We start from the raw sequence: 21,851 nt of genomic DNA, 5'->3' as shown, positions 1-21,851 counted from the left end.
AACTAAGCTGCAATCTATTACTGACATGGACAGGAGGCATTCTATGACTTGTTTCCAAGAAATCTGTCCATCTACTGCCACTCCAAAGCAAGATTTGCCCAATTAGCAACAGGCAGCACCTAGTGGCACCCAAAAAGATGCAGCTTTACTAGAAAGTCACAAGCCTCCAACAGCCAACTATGCTAAACCAGACCTGTGTGGTGGTCTTACCTTATACAGTCTGTCTTTCTTGCAGAGTTCTACACTCTGTTTCCAGCGATTGTTTCCTTTGAAGAGATAGGCAGCGATTCTTCGGAACTCTATTAGTTCATGTTTCTCCAAACGTTGAGCAAGAGAAATGTTGTCAAAGTTGTCATAAGCATCTATAGAAGTCCTAAGAGCCTGAGTTAAGTAGAAAAAAGTTATTCACACCTCAGATGTACAACTGCATCCAAAGATGCAAACACTTCCCATACGTCTTAGTTCTGTATTCCTACTTCTAGGAGAATAAAGTATTCTAGCCACACCTGCAAAGAGCTCTATTTTTTTTTTTTTTACGAGAAGCTGGTGTTTGACACACATGGAGTTTAGGGTATTCCAGTCAGCATTTTTCAATAGTGGTCACTGAGGTTAAGAGCCTCTGAATATCAGACAGCTGTTCTTTGTAAGCAGTAGAACAGCTAGACATAACTCTGTGCCCTTTCTGCAAGTTCTTTCCTTAGCACCCATTGCTTGCCTTAAATAACAGCTGATCTGTCACACTCATAACACAGTAGCCAGTCCATCCCCAGTAGGAATGACCCAAAAATCTCCCACAAAGCCACTAACAGTTCTCCACCTAATCCTTGGCCAGTCACCACTAGTTCAGTTTGAAGTGGCAAAGAACATGTACTTAAGGAATGCAAGTTAATAGCAAGCAGGTAAAATCTTCTGAAAACAAGAGAGAAACCTGTGTTTCTAGACATTAAATGAACACCCAGAATATTAGGTTAATATTGACACAGAAGCCAGCTTGAACAGAACTTTGAAATTCAGGAACAGCTGCTTCTGTTAAGAAGCACATACAACACGCAGGTTGAGACCCATTCCAGATATTGCCATTTCAAGACAAGACATACCTGGTAGTCTTCTTCAATAATGAAGAGGTTGTTCAGGGACTCATTCACCGATTTGTTGTTGTGATTTTGAACGGAGCGCAAGTAAGGCTTAACCAGTGGTAGCTGTTTAACCTGCAAGGAATCAGGTAGATAAATTTAAGACAACTTTTTGCAGAGGTCTCCTAGCATCTTTCCTCAGAGGCAGTGAAGCAGCTAAGCATTTTAAATTGCTACTACAGCTAAATGCTTTTCCAACTGCAAGTTTTTCTTTGATCTGGATAGTAGGAAAATTACCTTTGTGAAGAAGGTGACAGCACGAGTGTGGTCAAGACGAGGGGACAACACCATCAGCAGATCATTGAGCAACAGAGGTTTAAATTCCAAATAGAATTGAACTGCCTTGTAATACAGCTCCACATTGGCCACCTAGAGACGAGCAAGGATGCACATTCAGAGAAGCAGCTTGATTGTAGAGGAATCCAAATGAAAGACAGACATAACCTTAGATATTTCAGCACAACTGAGCCACCCATCCAAGACTCATTCTTGTCTCTAGAAATCTCTTTAGTTACTGTAGTTGACTTGCTTTGAAATCTTGTAGCAATATCAAGAACTTTGAATTTTAAACAGGCTACTAGTGAAGGAAGAGATCTGAAGTGCACATAGCAAGAAATTTACCTCCTTTCACTAGGAAAGTAATACCTTAGTGATGATATCTTTGAACTGGCCTTCTTTCCAAGCATCTGTTGGGTGATTCATCATTGTGATTATGGCATTATCATATTCTTCATACTTATCATACAAGAACACCAGTTCAGCCCAGAGATGGGCTTGTTCTGCGGCTCTCAGAACCTAAGCAAAAGGCATATTAGAAATTCCAGTTAACATACATTACTATCAGGGCCTATCAGTCCTCAGGCTTTAGTGCTATTAATACCCTCAAGAGCTGCTATTGCAAAAGCTAGGATTCAGATAATCCCAAGAGATGCATTTTAAGATTAAATTTAAAGGCCTCAGACTTTCACCTTGGGGATGTTGACTCTGGACCAAAACAGCTCCAAGTGCTCCCTCATCTTCTGTGGCTTGAATTTGGAGTAGAGAATTGCTAGCTCTGTAAACATCCCCATGTGTGCTCGCTCAAGTCCAAGCGCTGCTTCCAACATAGTTATCAGCTCTTCAAAGTAGCCACGGTCCTAAGAGATACAGACAGATGTTTCACATTAGGAAACAACTTGACTCTCAATTTCCAGCTTTAGATAGAGTTGCCATGAAAGAATTTAGACTTTGTACAACAGGAGTCAGCTTAATTACCTGGTAATAGTTAATTAGCTCTTCCAACTCATCTGCATGCACTACAATATGGAGTCCACACATCTGGGCCAGGCGGAACTCTTTTCCGTCAACACAAGCAAAGCAGACCTGGAATTGACAATTGCATTATTGCTTATAATCAAAGCTTCTGAAGAGGCTACAGCTTTGAAGTCCCTTAACTTACACAATCAGTAAGTTTACCTCTTTCCATGTGCGAGTACTGTTTGCTTTCCGAGCACCATCCACAGCTGCCTGGTATTCACCTAAGTGAACTAAAGTGGAGGCTAAACGGCCAAAGTTGGACACATTATTATACAACAGCTTGGCTGCTTCATACATCTTTTCATCATAACAGCGATCGCCAACCTAGAGGAGAGCACAACCAGGTTATTCAGGCAGGTTTTCAGTCAAGGGCTTACATAAAACACATAGCATTCAAGCCATTATCAAAATGGAAATGCCTTTAAAGTCCAAGATCTATCTGCACATCCAAAGAGGCAGAAGTCCCAATACCCCTCTGGTTAGCAAGGCCTAACAAGCCTGCTGCTGTGATTCAGCAAAACAAACTCAGTCTCACTCACTTGCTGGATGTGTGCATTGTTGGGTCCATTGATAAACTCCTCTAGCTCTGCTAGACGATTTGTTTTAGCAAGAGCAAAGATTAATTCCGTTTCCACATATGACTCCCGGGCCTTCTTGCGTGCCATCTGGAGATACTTCACCAGTTCTTCCCAGTTTCCTGTGAAACAGTTCAGAATGCTTACTTCCCACCATTAAGGACATTTGTGCTTAAGCTATACTACCAGCTCAATCTGGTTTGATGTAAGTATTTCTACAGCTATTCCCCAACAATCAAGACTAGCCTTCATACTGCACATGCTACATTAGATTAGTAAAGTCACCTTACGATGGGCCTAACTGCATGAAATTAAATACCACGATTTATTTAAAGACCTCCTTAGTAGCAACTGCTCTGACAGAAGTCTCCAGCTAGCTAAAGAAGGTAGACATAAGCCCACTGATTATCTGCAAATGGAATACACTGTCTTTTCTCATTCTCACTTAGGGCAGTCTTTGAAGGACCAGATTCTTCTACTTGCATTAAGATACAGGTTTGGCAGAACTGCAGTTTGAGCAACAGACAACGCACAAGAGCTGAGCAACATTAACAGCAAAGATCTAAATAAAACTTAATCATACCACTGGCATTGGCAGCTTGAACAACTTCCATGTACGAGGAAGGATCATCTGCTTTAATATATGAGTCAATTGCTTCCTTTACCATCCCTTTCTGAAGCTGTGCTTTAGCCAGCTGACTCCACACAGCAGGCTCATTGCAGCGTTCAGCAAATTCATACGCACGATCCAGGTTTCCAATGTGCTCTATTAACACCTAAAGAAAGGGTTACCATGATCAGCCACTGTCTATAAAGGTCAGTTTTACAAGACACTGAGCTGTGTTTTATGTTAGTTCCTCAATGGATCCACAGTTGCTTTTAAAATAGGGACTACCCTACATAACCCACACAGCATGAGTAATGTCATGCTTATGAAGTTTCACTTACTAGAGGGTTCAACACACAACGTTTGTTCTACTTCCTAAGATAAGACACTGAGCAGCTTTGTCACTTTGCTAATTGGTGTTCAGTAATGGGGTCCCAAGTTAACAGCAAATTCCTTGTGTGAGGATGCACAGGTCAGAAGGAGTTACTACAGACTGAGATTTTAAGATACCTGTACAGCTGATGTGTTGACATCAAACTTCCTGAAGATAGCAAAGGCCTCCTCAAAAAGCTCATTGCTGATCGCTATATTGGCTATGTCTGGAGCATCATAGTTATCCAGGCGATTGATGTATTCCATGACACGGGTGCGATCAGCCTTAATAGCTGTAAGAATGAGAAGGTTCTGCAGGTTCCTAAATAGAGAAATAAAGTATTAGTACATGTCAAGTCATGTCCAAGAAATTCACGCTCCCCTCTGGAGAAAGTATTTGCTGTTCCACATTACAGCAATTTAACACCTGCACCAGGTATAATTTCAGGTTTCCTGTGACTTAGTTTTGACTTTACACACCTGTGCTCACTGAACACAGAGTTATCAAGAACTATTTTCTCCAGCAGTTCAATAAGCTCATTAGGAAGATCTGCAGTCATGAAGGCCTTCACAGTAACAGACACTTCCTCAGGGTCCTGTGTCTCTGACAGCGCAGTCTGTACAACCTGTAAGCAGAGTCAAGCCATTGACAAATAAATCAGTTAAGTCAGGTACTAGCAAGTCAAATTAGGATAGTAAAGGCTTTTAATCTGTTGTCAGTTATACCTGGTCAATTAGTGGTCTTCTGTAAGGGTTGCTTTCCAGTAGCACGCTGGCCCACAGTTCAGGGTCTTTACGGCGAACTAAGTAGCGGGAAAGGCTTTTGAAGAGGGAGTTCTCATTGCACACCTAGTGAAAGGCAAAGTTTATTCAGAGTGAAGTCACAGCTATTGAGCCTACAGTGGGTGAGCTAATTGCATTGCAATGTCAAATAAGCCTGCCTGAGATGCAGACTAGAAATCTCAGGCTTTGCTATTTCCATTAGTCTCCCATTCTAGGATGTCCAGGGGAGTCTCCCATTTCTCATCAAGTTGCAGGGGGAGATTAAATAGCTACCTAGTCTATTACAAGCGAGCAGTTCCTAGCTTAATGCTTTTAGGAAATAAATGCTTTTGTCAGTCATAAACCTGAATATTTATCGCATAATACTCAGGTTAGAACTTAACCCATGAGTCAGCTGCCTTGGCATACATACATTAATAAGTTCCAAATCGCACTGTCCACGCTCATAAGCCACACAGGCCAGGTGAGGGTCCCTCTTCTCACAGTACTTGCCAACAACGCGACTATCATAATAAGGATTCTCACGCAGGAATCTTTCTGGGTTGTTGTTGCTATCAATGTATATTTTGGCCAGTGCATTGTGAGTTGCAGGCTCCTCACAACCCTCGTGAATTCTTGCTTCCAGCCAGGGCAGAAGCAGTTTCAGCCTAGAAGGAAGTGGTTTTCACATTAGAGAGGTTGAGTGAATATGCAAGTATCTACTGGCACAGTTTCTTCACTATAGAAGTCAGCTTCAGTGCAGGATAGTCAGTAACTAAATTAGAGTCAGAGTGCCCCATTTTGACCTGTGTTCTGGTTCATTATTATAATGGTATAACTTTCTGACACTATGAAGAACAGCACATGCCAAAGACTCATTATCTGAAGGCTGCGTAAGGGACATCCCTACATCAGCCAAGAAATAAAGCAGACTTTTGCTGCTTGCTTACCCAATGGCAGCTCCTTGTTATGTCAGTACCAGCTTTAGCTGTGTAATGAGGACATGCATTGAGGGATGAGCAATATAACCATTACCAGTCTGGCAGTGTTAAGAGACTTGTAGATGTTTAGTACCTGTTTCTTTTCTCAACCTCTGCAACAAGCTCATCAGTCGAAAATTGACCTCTCACTACAAGGATAAGGTTCTTTATCACATCTTCAGAACAATCCACATCAAGCAGTCCCCCAATAACAACAGGCAGACGGCTTGGGTTCACCTAAACAGGATCATTTAAAGAAGTCAATGTGTTGTCATGCAGTATAGGCAGTTAATACTTATCCCTAGAAGTACACACGAAGGCTACTTGTTAAGATTGACCTCATCTTCTCGCCTTTACTCCCAGCTTCCTGAGGTTCTAGACAAGCTTGAAAGTCAATTCTTCAGTCAGCAGGGGTTCACACCACAGTTCAGTGGCTCACTAATGCTCAGTCCCCATAGGAAGAGCTCCTGAGGAAGCCAATTTGTCCCTGCAGAAAGTATAAAGGACAACTGCCCCCCTCTAAAATGCTAGAAGTTAAAATTACCTTAAGAACTCCAAAACTATTCTACCAAGGCTTCCTCCTTCAAGCAGCACATTAGCAGGGGTTACTGCTCAGTTTGAGTGAAGAATGAATGAGAGATCTGAATCACATAAGGGCTAACTTCCCAAGGGCACTAACAGGTACTTAAATGTCAGCCACGAGTATGAGGCTCGTTGCAGAATACTTGCAAACATCATGCCTATAGCTGCACATAATGCTAGAAAGATTTATCAGTTTGACTCATTAAAGCCAAGTGACAAATTGTAACTTACCTTCTGTACGTAAATCTCAATATATTTTTGGAGATTATTTCTATACAAGTACAGCACCAAGTCGTGGACGAAGTCAAAGCGATCACACACAATGATGAGCGGTAACTGGTCAGTGAGTTTAGCTTCCTACAAAGAGAAGAGCTTCAGTTATTTGGTTTTGTTCTCAGGCTTAGGCAGATGAATATAGTCACTTAAACTGTTAAAATAGCTGAATTTGGAAAGCCAAAATTCAACAGTCAACCAAATAATGACAGCTTATCGCTGAACTAATTGTTTGCAATAGGTAGCAAGTAAGAGTACTCGCACCCACTTCAGGGCCTACAGCAAGAAGCTTTCTGAAGTTTAACCCTGCTCCTTTGCATGGCAGAGTCTACAAAGTTTTACAACACAGTACAACTATAACAAGCCTAAGCTATAGACAGCATTTTTAGTTGCCACTGGTGTTTGGTGTGCAGGATTAGCACTCTGGGATTTTAAAAGGAATTTAACCAAGACTAGATTAAGTTGTGGATCATAATGTAAGACTTATATAGAGAATTGACTTCAAGTGCCATGTGTCTTGTGATACCTTCTAACTATGGATTTAGACAACATTAAGAATCAAGCTAGTAGCTGTACTACTTAAATTGCTAATGAGATTAGTTATCTAAAAGCATTCCAACTTTCAGCATAAGATTACAATGGTGACAGTACAGAAGCTTAGTCTATGTGGCAGACAGTATTCCGGATGCATATTTCGGATCACTTATTCAAACATGCACATCCCAGAATATAATCCTACATATAAATTACACTTAAGGACTTTACACAGGGAGGCCTGTACTGGGAGATTTACCTGGTACATGTCCTGCACATTCCAGACATGGAACAGCACAAAAAACAATAGCTTTCATCAGGAATTTGACAGCTTGATAACTTATCTTAGGTGGCTTGATCAATTTACATACCTTACACCTTGGTGACACCAGGTTATTTTTATACAATTCTCATTTGAAGAGTTTTGCCATCTTCAGATATGATCAGCAAAATCTAAGGCTATGCTATGTAACCAACAAACATGAAGGCAGGAAATGTTCCCAGATAAAGTTTTCCCCTCCCACGCTGTTTCTCAGGTATTTCTAGCAGTGTTACATTTGTCAATAAGCTCAGCACTAACAACAGGCTACAGAATCTAAACTTTGAGCACACCACCTTTTTCCACGCTTCAGAAATGTTTCAGTAATGCTCCAACTCCTAGCTATACCTGTCAGCATGTGTTTACACTGACCAGCATATCCTAGCAGAGCTGAACTGCAGGTCACCTGGCTGAAGTTTCAGTAAGTGTACAAGATGAGGGGGACAGATCAACCCTGAACTCTAAAAACATTTATGGAATTAATTGACACTATTCATTTGTTTCTGTAGTTGCTCAGCTGAAGCTGATTACTGTAAGTAAGCATTAAGTTATGAACTCATTTGGCATTATGGTTGTTCTCAACCTTCAAGTTACCCATTTCCTACTTTATAGCAGATGTCTGTAACGAGTTCTCAAGAGCTGGTGCTATTATTACAGTTTAAGAGTTTAAGCCAGGTTAACCTTACTAAGAGCAGTGAGGAACTGATCTAACAAGATTCTCCATTTTTTAGATACTGTTCCAGGCTCAGGCTCTATTAGGAGGTACTACCAACACGTTAGGTACCTCTGGTTTAAGAGGACAGATGGATCCTTAAGTGCAAGGGTTAAGACTCATCTGTATATTCACAGAGCTGCCTCACTTCACTGGTGACACACAACATGTTTTATCAGAACCCCAAACAGGTCAAGACAGTCCAGTGCTACCCAAACATTACCTTGAGGAAGTTTTTAACACGTTCTGGATCATAGCAGTTACTTTCTCTGCAGATTCTTTCCACTTCTTTAATTTGTCCAGTCTTGCATGCAGCTTGAATATACTTGAAGTGCACATCTGGGTCCTGGCTGAAGTTTACAATAGAGCCCAGGAAATAAAACAAACCTCGAGGGAAACAGTCAATGCATTATTCTACTAAAGCACTTGAGTTGGATCAAATTAGCTTTTAAGCAAGCCTTCCAAGTTACAATTACATGAAAATTTGCATCTAACTACTGTAGAAATTTACAAAGAACTGAAAAAAAGATTCAAGCATTGTAATTGTTTTACAAAGATCAGATCGTCCTAGCTGAGTTGAGCCTGTTGTTCCCCATGTATTACACAGACTAGTGTGTTATACGCAACTTCGATAAATACTGAGGTATCATCATCAATTGCCATAGGTCAGCTTTGTTCAAGCATCCAGCATGTGCCTTCCACACACTCCCTAGACAGAAGGCAAGGAAGAGTTTAGAAAATAAACTAGTTGTGCCCATAAGCTATCATACCTTTCACTAAAACAAGCACACAGAGCAAAAGCTGCTTGCCATGACCCACAGCTAAAGTTCACTTAAAGCTGATGCCATAATACTTGACTACTTTAGACAAGTGACTGCCAAGTCACTCAGTCAAAATTCATGGGGTTTTTTTTGAAAAATACACACAGGTTGCCTATGCAAGAAACCTGTCTACAATAGCATCTTATTCCACCAACCATTCTCCAAATTCCAAGAGTCCAAGATCATGCTGTTCTCAGTCTTGCAGGCGGTTTTCTTTAAAGCTTAGCAAGATGCTGTTCAGCCACGCATCTGCAGAGATTTGACCACTGACATACCACCGTGCTGACTAGACTACACACAGTTAAGTCTTGTTGAGAAGTACAAAAGCCCAAAGGCTACACAAAGTTAAGATGAGCATTTTAGACAAAGGAAGAAGGCCAGCAGCTTCTTCAGTCAACTTTTTAGGTTGGCTACAGCTCCAAGCATTTTGGTAACATTTCAGAAAACCGAAACATGCAACACTGGATGTTGGTGCCCCCTTTAACAGGGGAACTTTAAGGTTTAGGTCAGGTTTCAAGACAGCTTTGAGGCCTAGGTACTTAAGCTTAATATGGCTTTCTAGATTTCAGCAGATAGACAGTCCTTCATGGACAATGTATGATGAGGCGAGCACTAGCGCCTTTTGCTAGAGACAAGAGCATGAACTTACCTTCAAAGCTTTTGAAAGACTCAAACAGCTCAATAAGTGACTGTGTTGACAGTTGTTCATGGTATTTTGAAGCTACCTGGACACAGATCTGCAGGTTCTGACGAATGTTAGCAGACAACATAGCACGCAGACACTCCAGAGAGTCTTCCACCGATAAGGAACCAAAATAATTCACTAACCACTGCAAAGACACAGAAGCCATTTTAGACCCAAGCAGAACACTCTACACTCTGAAGCCAAATGTTGAAAGCAATTATTAATTGCCTGGCTTTTGCTAGATTCAGGATATTTGATCTCATACCTCAGGATTGAGAAGATGAGTGTGAACTACCGCACGCTTGATGTCATACAGGTCTGTGAAGTGTTCAAGTGCTCTCTGTAGCAAGCCAGCTTTCTCACACAGCTGAGCTATGTGAGCCCGGTCATAATGAGTAAACATTTGGTTTCCCAGGATAGCATCTGCAACCTAGAAGGAATATTGAAAAGTTTCATTTAGTTCCTAAACACTATCACTAGCATTTGACATGGACCACAATGCAGTAGCTAGTCTAGCTACAGACAATCTTGATCGAATACAATTCCGAAAGCATACCTGAGGTGCATGCATGAGGTTCATCTCAAGTAAACGTGTTTGCAGAGGACCTTCTGAGGGACGATTATTCTTCAGCGCATCCAGCAAGAACGCTGTACATTGCTGAATTAAATTATATTCCATAAAGACATCCACAATCTGCAGAAAAAAAAAATTTAGCCTTTTGATTAGAAACTGAAAGCACATTTAAACAAAGTAACATCAAGTGCAGCTTCCAAAGCTAAACTGTTTATTCTTGCACTGCACTAAGCTGTCATTTAGCGTTCTTAAAGCTACACAAGAAACAGCATTGTATCAGTAAGGTAAATCCAAACTCGTAGTTCAAAAAAATCTTTCTCTAATGGTAAGAGTATGGCTCCTCTTACCAATTTAAGGCCTTGAAGTTAACATTTCATAGCAATAAAATTATTTACTTGTGTTATGTCTGCAAGAGGCTCTTCATCTTGAACAAGCATTTGTGCAAACTGCTGTCCTTGATCAGGGCTGATTCTCATTACATTCCTCAGCAAAAAAATCCAGTCTGGAGTATATCCAACCTGAAGAGATAATGAAAAGTAGTAACTCAGCAAGAGCACATGCCTTGTGAAATTCAGAGCTCAGTAAAAGCTACTATCAGTAGCTTACACAACCCAGTCAGGATTTCCTCATTTGGAAAAGTCTACATTGGTAAGTATGAGAAGATATATGTATGAAGTCTAGCAGTAATTATTCATAACAAAAATCTTAGGCCAAAGCAGCTACTACACAGGCTCTCAGATTCCCACACAATTACTTTTACCTCCTTTGGAACATACACTAGTTATTTGTAAATACAGGACAGATACGGCAATTTAATTTCCTCTCACCTTCTTAGCATACAAAACAATCTTCTGGACTTGTCCTGTTTCAGCAAAACACTGGATGACTTTGTTTGGAACGTTGGCTCTCAGGTAGACACTAAGTGCTAGCGTAGGATCTACAGATTTCACAAGGTCTCCCAGCTCCTCTGAGCACTCCAGCTGTTCAAAGATATAAACACAGTCACTCCACCCTGACAGTGCCATGCTGAAATGCATTACTACCTTCTTCCTCATTTGTCTTCCTTTTGGACTTCTCTTAAAAGAAAAAAAAAAAAGATGTAAGGCCCAGCTTGATAGCATTACCTAACTCTCTTCCAGCAGTGATCTAGTGGGCTCTGGTCCTTACGCTGCTTTACAGTAGCCAAAAATGCATTTGTAGATACAATGTATCAGCATGTTTCTTCAGCTATTTACAGGAATGCAACGCAGCTCAAAGTATATGCAAGTCAGTATCCAAGGAAGCCTGAAGTGGTTTGGGAAAGAATAGGAGCAGCTCAGAAGCTTTCCATGCTGAGTTCACTCTGCTGTAACTTTAAGTAGAAGGAGTGAAGCTCCTAGAGTATTTGATCAATTCTCTTGCAGTAATATGGGTCATCGTCACAGGTAGAGCAAACACCTACTGCTCAACTGTTTGATCACACTAGTGCATTGATGAGTTGCCCAGTTGAGTTTTCCTGAGTGAGGGGAGGCTGTCAAGCAGTTATGTCCCTCCTCCTCCAGGGTTATAAAAGTATCTATCCCAAATTTACCTTATCTTCTTTTAACCATTTTTCCAGGAGCTGTTTGCGTCCCTGCTGAAGCACTGGTCGGCAGAGTTCCAGCGACTCGTACTTGTTCAGCTGCCCTTGGTCAAGCAGAATGCCGAAGTATTGGAGTAAAGGGGAAGTCTGTCCTGGCTGAGCTGGAACACTCTGGAACCGGCGTATGGTGTCTGGAGTACGCAGGATTCCCTGCCAGAAATAGAGATGCACTTTAGGTTTCTGTTCTGCTATTGTGGCTTGGCAAGAGTTCCTCCAGAAAGCTGAAGTTAGAAATGCTTGCTGCAGTGACATTATGTTTCACCAGCCCAGAATAAGTCAAAAGCAGTACAGCTGAACATCAGCACACACATTGCAGATTTAAGTACAGAGGAGTGTCCTACAGAATTAAGACACCCTTGTCCTTGCAAGCAAGTTCCTCTCATCTGAATTTAGTATGATCTTTGCTCTTAGTCTGTCCTTTTCGTCCTGTTTCCAGGTGCAGCCTCAGCCAGAGGCTGTCTTTTCACAGAGACTTTTTTAATCATTGGAGAAGTAAAGATAAGCATCAGAAACATTGAGCGTCATAGCCATTACTTTACCATTTGCTCCTCTCGCCCTCTGTGGGCTTCATACAAGCTTTACAGCAGCAACATAGAATCAGTACTCTCAGCACACTGTGTACGGGTTCTTCACAGCTATGTTAAGCACTACATTAGGACAGGAGCAGTAACAAGATTCTGGCCTTGCCACTTATGAAATTCAATGAGCTCTCCTGAAGCAAGAAGCTTAAGCCAGTAGAGTGCAGTACTGTTCTGAATATCAGTCTATTACCTTGGGGGCATTAGCTGCCACTTTTGCTGCCTCCGAATAGTTCCCTTGTGCAAACAGTGCATTGAATTTCCTGGCAAAGAGCTCCTCAGCACCTGCCAGGTTGTTGCGGACAGCCATTCGTAAAGCTAGGTCAGGATTCTGCAGCACGTTTGTGATATAAGGAATAATATTCTCTTCTTCCACACACACTGAGAGCACCTGAAAAAATCATTAAGGAAAACTTCCAGTTAGTCCAAATATAAGAAGTGAGCCAAGGGCTAAGCTAAGCTCTAAAAGGAAAGCTATGGCGTACATGGAAAGCTTTGTCATCCCTTGATAACTGCAGAGTCTTGCCATTTTACTTAAGAAACAGACCTCCAGTTAGAAAGAATCTCTACCATCCAATTACTGCATCAAGGCAGATGATTAACGGCCAGTTTAAACTGAGGTATTTACAGAGGTCAGAAATACAGGGATACAAGTACTGTCTTTCTGTAACCTATACTCAGTGTCTTAAGTAACCAATCCTAGAGGATAAACTAGGAGTAAATATGCTCTGTATTACCCATGCTCAACAAGCAACAACATTTAAAACCAATTCAGTCTAGAGGAATAGCTGTACAACGTTAGTAAATTGGTTTAAACTAGTAAAGTTAGATGCGTATGGAGGTACAGTAGCAAATCTTCTCTGGGGCACAGAACACTGTTGGACATCCAATGTTCTGAACAGAGTTCAAAGCTAACATATTTAAGGCTTCCATTAGCACATACTCTGCAAGAGGATACAATCTACCCCCAAAAAGAGAGGTATATTCTAGCTCCATCCTCAACAGTAGGACGGTGTTTAGATCCACTGACTGCCATTACAAAACCCCTAAAATTATGCAACCAGGATCTGAGCTGTAGAAGAAACTAGAAGTCAGACAAGCTGCATTCCTGTTCGACTACCTGATACCACCATATTCCTCATTCTATTATTCTGTCTTATTAATTTCTGGAAACTTTTAGACATTCATATGAACACTACAGTGTATCATTAAGGGCCAGTGGGATTAGCTAAGCAAGTGGTTTCCAGGCCAAGCTTCCTTACTTGTCCCTTTCTGTTTACTCCAATAATTCCAGCTGTTGCTTCATGCTGTGCAGTAACAAATATGGTCTCTCCACTGATTCTGTTCATGTAGATACAGGTGCCAGTTTCCAGGTCATACAAGTGGATATAGCCATATTTTGTTATGAGAAACACCACATCATGCTTGTCACTGATCTGCAAAACAGGAATAGATTAATCACATTTGGTATTGGATAAAATAAGTAAGAATCAGCAGACAGCTGTGCCATTTCAGGACAACTAGAAGTGCTGTTATATTTTTGCTTAATACTTCAGCACTATCACAGTATAATGATCTTTTAAGAGCTTGAAAGACAGTTAAAAATATATCAATATTTCTTCCATAAACAAGAACATGCTGTCTTTGAATGCTGCTTCAGGCTCTACCTTTACTTTAACACTGCTGAAGCAGGAGCAGAAATCACACCAGTTTAGTGCCAAGCCTCAGGTCAGTGTTGACCACCTGGCTTTCAGTGCCCCGTTACAGTGTCACATCCACCAGGAGAAGCTACAGACCTGTTCTTGTGCTCTTGTTTGCAGCTGACATACCTGCATGGCAACAGGAAAGTCATTCTGTGCTTCAGGAGGAAAGAAGACATCCACTGCTTTCTTTGGAAATGGCTGATTCCCAGTAGGTGGTGTGCCAACTTCAATGATATGCAACTGTGCAATAGATAAGATTAGTCTGTTAGTTCTTGTATTTAATTTATGTAACAATATATCCAACAACGAAGATACGGCAATCTTTTGCTGCTGAGCCTTAATCCCAGACTTACGCAAAGATAAACTAAGTCAGTCTTCCTAAATATTTTCACTGGCTAAAGCTGTGGCATAATATATTCATGTACCATAGATGAGGGGAAACAGTTAAGCACGATCTTTACTTACCCCTAGCTACTTAGAAGTTTAAGGATTCAGTTAGGTCACCTTATACGCACTCTTTCAGCTTGGTTAACATTCTACAGAGACAGTTCTGAACACATTTCTCTAAATCTAGCTTTGGTTTTACTTTGTTTTAGCTGTCATAGTAGCTCACATAATTCCAGTGTTAGTATTAGACCACTAGTTAGCCTTGTAACACTAGTGTTTAATTTTTTTTCATCCAATAATTTGGAAATAAGTTAAGCCTGATACTGGGGATCAGCCTAAAAGAAAGATTACAACAGCTTTTCCCTTAAGCTTAGCCTGTGAAGCTGAGAGCCATGTGTTCCAAGCAGCTAATTAGGCTGGTCATGACATGCCGCCTCACAGACTCCTGCTGCATCAGGCAGTCCCTGCTGTGAAGCTCTGTATGCACCATTTTTCATATATATTAGATATAGAGCATCCAGACTGACACATAGTCCTTAACTTTTTTCCTAAAGGTAACTTTGTGCATTAAACCATTTGTTTTCCTGGATGGAGATAACCACAGTGAGACATTAAAGATTACCACATATTCAGAACCAAGTCTTACCTTACCCCCAGCTTGCCCTCTTACTGCAAAACAGAAGAGAGTGGATTCTTCAGCATTCCCTTCCATCTTGAACTGCGCAAAGCTAGCTGCATGTCCCTCAATTGGTTGTGACACTTTTCTATCTACAGAATATAGCTGCATTGCTCCCACAACACGATTTTGCTAGACAAGACAGAACAAGAGTCAGGAACAACAGGCACTCGGACAGTAATTTCATTTAAGTTAGTGTTGGTAAATACGTTGCCATATCAAGCTGAACTACCACACCATGCTTTCTCTTACAAAGGCATCACTTAAGACTCTTAACCTTGTACTAGTGTTCATACCATTACTGTAATATTTTCAGTTACACTTAAGTTTGTTAGTTGAAGATCAAGACAAGCATTTACATTCCCAACAATGTTTTAGGAAAGAAAACAAACATATCAGTCCTGCTCCTACAGAAGAGGAAACAAGACAAGCTGTGAGCCTTCCACGGCAGGCCTCCCGAGCAGTGAGGTACCTGTGCAGATATGCCAGTCAGGAGTAGCCATTTCTGCTTAGCATCAGTGCGGTAGTTGATGATCTGGCAGCCAGCAAGACTAGAATGGCGATCAAACATTTTCACAGGCTGGGACTCCCCCTCCATACTCCAATGGTAGACTGCATTATCCGTTACAAGGGCAACAGTATTCAGAGAGATCCACTTCCAGAAGGTGACATCATCTGTCATTGTATGAGCCTTCATTTTGCTCTTCATTTCAATGTTAAATATTTGAAGCGTTTTCCCAGCTAGAAAACACAACATTGTTAGCCAGGTTGCAGTTTTCACTTGTTACTTCAAGCACTGGTTAAAAGTAGAAGAGCTGCACTATGACATTAAATCCTCATAACTTCTTTTAATAAAACACTTTTATATACTAGCAGTATCTTCAGTGATCAGCTATTACTTTTAACCAGACCACACCCCCAGGGCTAATTTTACCAATTTGCCACTACTGAGCAATCAAACAGATGTGGAAAACAACTTGGCAGGAGACAACAGCTTTGGCTACATGAACGTTACATGATACTTCACGTACATCAAAATTAGGTTACAATAATGCTGAGTCTCTTGAAAGTTGTGAGGAGAGCTATGCCAGTGCCATTAAAAACTATGTCCACATCTGTTTTAAGTATAAAAAAAGCACAACATAGAATGGTCAAGTTGGCAGAGGGCTTCTTGTAACTCAGACTCATTAACCAAAACCCTTAGGTTGCACTAATGGGATACACAGAGCTACTGGCTGCAAACCAGACTAACAGAAACTGCGCAAGGAAAGGAATCTAGTGACCAACAGAAGCTCTAGAAGGTAAAAGGAAAAGTTCTCTGAGTTACACAGAATGGTGCATATATACATCCTGAACAGCTACCTGCAGTCACTTCTACCAGTTTTTACAATTCAGTGGCATATAAGAAATTATTTCTTTCTATTAAGAAGGAAGATTCTGACCAACTACTACTTTTAGGATACAGCTATTTAAGCACATGCTAACATAGCCCAACAGGAATATTAAAGATCATGTGCAACTAGGTGCAGGTCAGAGTATCTGCCACAGTTACTACCTGTAACTTAGCTTGATAAAGTCACAATGCCATATGGGCAAGTGCCTCCACTCACCAAGGATTAGTTTAGTTAGAAGCCACCATTAGTTCAGCTACTGACAAGATGCAGAGTCAGGAGTTTCTCCAGAGCTTGGAGAAGACTGTCTAATAGAGTGTTACTCAGGCTACAGGCTAGCAGTTTATTTCCTTATCTAGCGCAGCTAGAGCTTTAGAGTCAAGGAAGATTACATTCAGGTAACATGTATTCTACATGCTATGCAAGGCATATTAAGAGGTAAAATCTAGACTTAAGTGAAAAGGGTCAGTCCTGTTTATAAAAAGCTTAATATCAAGATCTTAACAGTTTAAGTATACTTCAAGTTCTTGACTGGATTAATTTTCTGGATCTTAAGGATTCCCTTGTTTGGGAAAGCATGAAAAACATCTGAATTTTAGGCTTTCAGTTGCTTAACACCACTGTTCAGCCATGTGTACCACAGATCTGAGCCATTTGATTCTGCTTTCTCTTTTCATAAGACAGGACAGGAACTAGTACAGTCAATGGACATAACTCACCATCTGCACACACAAGAAAGCATTAAAGTTGTGACAAAACAGGAGCACAGTATTAAAGTCAAACTTACATAACACTGAATACATATACATCTTTCCATTAGCAATATATGCATTTCTAGAGTTACAGTATTTGAGCTTCTTGGGCCTCTTGGGGAAAGAGATTGACATTTCTGGAGACTCCAGAGGAATGCTTGTTCTCTGTATCACCAGAGATACCAAGTTAGCTGACCTTGTGCTTTATTCCCTACACAAGTCTTCTCTGCATAGTTTTACTTTTCTTATCACTGACTGATATAATAAATATGCACAAATTGGTGCACCAGCCTCTTCCAGCAAGGCCAGACTAAGGCCTGCAGGAATATTTCCCCTCCTCCTCAGCCTTCCCTTTCCTCTCTGCAAAGAGGCTTAGTTAATAGACCTTATACGCTTAGGAGATCAGGTCTCGCTTCCCTCTAACATGATTCCAGAGTAGAGACTCCAGAAGTATCTTAAAGCCTAGACTTCCCTTCCAGCTCTCCCCGCCCAGAAGCTGTAAGCATTCTGACTGAAGCAAAGAACTCATCCTAATGATCAGCAAATAGCAGGAAGCCTCAACTGAAACTTACTGCCCAGCCACCTTCAGAAGAACTGAAAATGCATTAAACTTAAGTTCCCATTAAGGTGTGGAAAATTGGTAAGGGATCTTCCCATATAAGTTGCCTGAGACTTAAGTCAATCATAAACTAGAAAGCTTTCCATCCACTTCAAACATTTCTTTATCAGGACTTCCATACCTTTTAATGCAATGACTTTACTGGCAGGGTTCATGATAGCACTGTCAGCTGAAATTGGTCTTCGAATAGGGTTGCTGGGGTCATTCATGTCGATGATCACCACTTGAGCCTGTTCTCCTACTTTCTCTCTTATGCAGATAAACTTGTCAGACTCCATTGTCAGAGTGCTGAACCCGATGTTTGCTGGGTTGATGCCCAGATTTTGGAGCTGGAAGAGAAAAAAGGTTTAGCATTAAGTTACTACCTCTGTAGACAGATACTAGGCTTCATGTATATTTTTGTGACAATACAACCACGCTACCCAAAATCGGCGTGGCACACAAATTCTTGCCCACCCTCAATTAAGCCCAGCAGGCTTCCTGAAGAAGCCCTGCAGCATTCAAGTGCTTGGTACCTTGTCTCTTCAAGGTCCAGTTACAATCTACTGTTCTGCAAACCCCTCATATGGTTTAAGGCATATTGAACGTGCCTGCTCCTGGCAGCTGTGCTAGAGTCACAGCTTCAGTGCTCGCTCCCGCCAGCCTTGCTTCCAGAGCCCCAACTCATCCCGTTCAGCTTGGCAGCTATCACGGTTTCAAGCTTAACATCACACGTGAGGCATCTGAGCTTTATCTTTATCCTTGCCGAGTTAAAAAAAGCTACCTGTCTAGCAATTAGCCTAGCCCTGTCTAGCCGCAAGGCTGTGTATCACCCAGGAGATAGAGCTAACATGTATGAGATGGACGCTATTGAAGTCAGAAATAGCTCATCCACAGCCGTACTTAACACGGAAGATATCAATAAACCACCTCCTTTTCTGCTGAGCCACAGTCTGCTTCTGTAAACCTTTAAATGCACACCTTTAAATTATGTTTCTGGTACAGTTTGCAACAAAACACAGTTCAGTTAATACCACTTCACTGCGTTTGCAGACTAGTGTATTAGGATGTCAGTAGTGAAACAAAGTTTATTCCATTTTTAACAGTGGAAATGCAGAATGATTAGTTCACCTCACAGATACCCAGCTTGTTGGTGGATACACCTTAAAAACTCAAGACCAGTTTTCTACCGTTAGAGGAATTATCACTTCTAATACTTCAGATATTTTTGTTTCTGGGAGACTGTTTGAACTTCAAGCCCAAGGTCTCCCAAGAAGGACTAGACCTTCAAAGCCATTTTAGTATTATTGTACTAGTTTGAAGCAAAACACAAAGCTCTTATCAGCTGCGCTCTGTAAGAGCTCCGAGATGACCACGCCTGAGCTGCTCCATTCCTGCCTACTTGCAGCTTCTGATAAAGTGGGTGTTTTACTATACTTCCCCTTTGCCCCAGGGCTTTCAGACATCACACAGAGGAACAAGTAACATCTAAGCTACAGCACACCAAGTTAACAGAACAAGCTTCACAAAAGGCACTTCAATGGATGACCTGTATCACCCAGTAAATCAAGACAACCAGATGTTGGTGCAGCTTAAGGCTGAGCCTCAAAAGCAAGTGGGTTTTAGCTCCTTGGGTCTGGTGAAGGAGAGAATTTCTAGAAGATGATTCAACCTTTGTATATGGTTCTCCAGTCACTCTGCATTTAAGTCCTTTGTCCTAAAGGACACTATTTCATTGAAGTTACCTTGCTCTTTCAGGAGAGTTCTTCACCATTTGAAGATCTTCAGTTGGGTTCAAACAACAAGATCTCAATGCTATACCAAAAAGGTGTTTAGGCTCTTGGATGTTTAAGGGCTCATTTCACCATTAGTTTACAGACAGTAAACACTGACCTAGTAAATTAAGGTCTACCCAGCTTTACTACTTTGAAAGATTTTGAGATAACACCAGAAGCAGAACAAATTTAAATGTAATTCTTGAAGCCAGGCATCAAGCTAGCTTAAGCCATTCTTCCAAGGCAGAAGATCTACACTTCCTGCAACCTAATACAGTCCACTGTTTCATTCAAAGGCAGCTCCCTTTGCATCCACCCACCTGACAACAAAGCCAGGAAACTTTCAAGTGAAAGATAAGTGTTTTTTCAGCTCTCCCAAGAGAGAGCTGCTACATCAAACGCTACCTCCTGGACAGGTCAGAACTCTGTTACTCAGATTTAAGTCAGTGTTTGAGGTCCACCATCACAGAACCTGACCAGACATTCTTCAGCAACATGGATTCACTTGGAAGATTTCAGATTTAAGTTCGATTCTCCCTTTCACACCTTTATTTGGGTAGTGTTCTCTAGGCTGGCGACTCTGGTATTTGTACATCAGCTAGGCAGGGCTATATGCAACCTGGTCACACCCCTGCAGGCAGAGAAGGTTTGAAGATGTAAGAGTTTCATCTGGCAGAGCTGTAGAGACTTACTAGGACGTGGCGTTTCCTTTTGCTAGGGCTGCAAGCTTAACAATTGCAAAATCATTTATCAAGCACTCAGTTTCTTTGTTCATTTCCTTGTTCATATCCTCATTCAGGAGGGTAGTTTCAGAGTGCCAAGCACTCCGCCTGGCAGTACCTCACAGCACTATACTCAAATGGACATTGTTAGCAGAACAAATTGAAGAAGCAAGTCCTAGCAGATGGCAGACCTCTTAGGGAGGTCTAGACGTAACCACCGAATCAAAGTTGCTCAGATATTAAAAGACATATTTTAATCATAATGAAACTGCCATCTGCTAGGTGTCATGTCTGAGGTATCCAACCCTAGTTAGTAGTGGAAGACGTGGTCCTTTTTGAACTTAAGACCATTTTCAAAGGCTAGATATTTCTTTGAAAAGATTTAGATTGGCACTGGAGCTCCAAAGAAAGCTCGGAGAAGCTTTCTGATGGAGGCATGACCATTAGTGAGGTCTTTACGTACACAAGCTCTTTCTGCTAACATTTCATCTTTTAATCTCACAAACCAAGTCTGCTTCAAGCACCGAGACGGGAAGCTGACTCTAACCGTGACAATCTCTGCCTTTGGTTACACAAGAGCATCACCAGCCAAGGCTGCCACTCGCTTTGCGTAGCAGGTAGGCTAACGGCAACTTTTCTTGGCTGCACTCAGACCTGATGCACAGAACTCTTGAGAGTATAGCTCGCTCCCTGTACTACAGGTTATTTCCTTCTCCAAACAGGCTAAAGTTCAGGTCAGTGAGGCAGGAGTGTTTATAAAGCTAAGCAAACAGAGACTAAGATTACTATTAGGGAACATGACAGCAGGGATTTCTCTGGAAGCTTTTATTATGAAAATTTCAACACTCTTCTATGCACAAACTCCCAAGTTTACACTACAACTAAAAGAGTACAGGGGTTTATGGCAGATTTTTCTACCCTTCTTCTCTTACCACAGAGGAACAGCCCAAACATTTAATATTGCACACTTAGGTCTGCTACCTTTCACCAATTCAGGAACAAGTTTAAAAGATTGGGGAATAAAGAAGGAATCATAAGATACTCCTACGTTTTACTGCAAAAACCCACTTCCTTCGCTTTCAAGCAGATATGAAAGCAGAACTTGGTAGCTGTGCTTGGACAGCCCATTTACAGTTCAAGTGATTTTACACCAATATTTGTTGGAAAGTTCAGTTATACCAGTCTGCTGAAAGCACGTTGAGAAGAAAGTGTTCTGTGAAGTAGCTGCTCCATTGCAGTGGAAACACGAAACAGGTTGCCAGAGACAGCAGCAACTCTTCTGCTCAGCAGAGATGTCGCCTTGAGGGACTCGCCTAACTCGAGACTGGATTCTTCAGTCAATGGCAGGCTGTACTGAACCATCAAATTCTATGACATTTATCTGAACAGCGTCGAGAGCTGGATCATTACAACATGGTAAGTG

At 41.4% G+C, this 21,851-nt stretch overlaps 1 protein-coding gene across 2 annotated transcripts in view; it reads right to left on the bottom strand.

Annotated features, from left to right (window-relative positions):
* The window catches only part of CLTC (clathrin heavy chain), a 33,849-nt gene that overhangs the window by 6,598 nt on the left and 5,400 nt on the right, over positions 1 to 21,851 (bottom strand). For both annotated transcript variants that reach the window (XM_068415370.1, XM_068415371.1), the window contains exons 2-29: positions 18,074 to 18,281; positions 15,663 to 15,931; positions 15,161 to 15,322; positions 14,254 to 14,367; positions 13,687 to 13,860; positions 12,618 to 12,815; positions 11,796 to 11,996; positions 11,053 to 11,205; positions 10,621 to 10,743; positions 10,208 to 10,345; positions 9,917 to 10,081; positions 9,616 to 9,796; positions 8,369 to 8,532; positions 6,539 to 6,664; positions 5,820 to 5,962; positions 5,179 to 5,413; positions 4,710 to 4,832; positions 4,464 to 4,609; positions 4,122 to 4,305; positions 3,588 to 3,780; positions 2,969 to 3,126; positions 2,589 to 2,753; positions 2,388 to 2,495; positions 2,102 to 2,269; positions 1,779 to 1,928; positions 1,371 to 1,502; positions 1,098 to 1,208; positions 211 to 381 (exon numbers count right to left, since the gene is read on the bottom strand). In XM_068415370.1, the coding sequence (XP_068271471.1) occupies positions 211 to 381; positions 1,098 to 1,208; positions 1,371 to 1,502; positions 1,779 to 1,928; positions 2,102 to 2,269; positions 2,388 to 2,495; positions 2,589 to 2,753; positions 2,969 to 3,126; positions 3,588 to 3,780; positions 4,122 to 4,305; positions 4,464 to 4,609; positions 4,710 to 4,832; positions 5,179 to 5,413; positions 5,820 to 5,962; positions 6,539 to 6,664; positions 8,369 to 8,532; positions 9,616 to 9,796; positions 9,917 to 10,081; positions 10,208 to 10,345; positions 10,621 to 10,743; positions 11,053 to 11,205; positions 11,796 to 11,996; positions 12,618 to 12,815; positions 13,687 to 13,860; positions 14,254 to 14,367; positions 15,161 to 15,322; positions 15,663 to 15,931; positions 18,074 to 18,281 (4,563 nt within the window). The remainder of the gene's footprint in view (positions 1 to 210; positions 382 to 1,097; positions 1,209 to 1,370; positions 1,503 to 1,778; positions 1,929 to 2,101; positions 2,270 to 2,387; positions 2,496 to 2,588; positions 2,754 to 2,968; positions 3,127 to 3,587; positions 3,781 to 4,121; positions 4,306 to 4,463; positions 4,610 to 4,709; positions 4,833 to 5,178; positions 5,414 to 5,819; positions 5,963 to 6,538; positions 6,665 to 8,368; positions 8,533 to 9,615; positions 9,797 to 9,916; positions 10,082 to 10,207; positions 10,346 to 10,620; positions 10,744 to 11,052; positions 11,206 to 11,795; positions 11,997 to 12,617; positions 12,816 to 13,686; positions 13,861 to 14,253; positions 14,368 to 15,160; positions 15,323 to 15,662; positions 15,932 to 18,073; positions 18,282 to 21,851) is intronic.

This window comes from Nyctibius grandis, chromosome 18 (assembly GCF_013368605.1).
Source record: "Nyctibius grandis isolate bNycGra1 chromosome 18, bNycGra1.pri, whole genome shotgun sequence".
Taxonomy (NCBI): Eukaryota; Metazoa; Chordata; class Aves; order Nyctibiiformes; family Nyctibiidae; genus Nyctibius; species Nyctibius grandis.
This window is presented reverse-complemented; position numbering and strand designations above follow the sequence as displayed.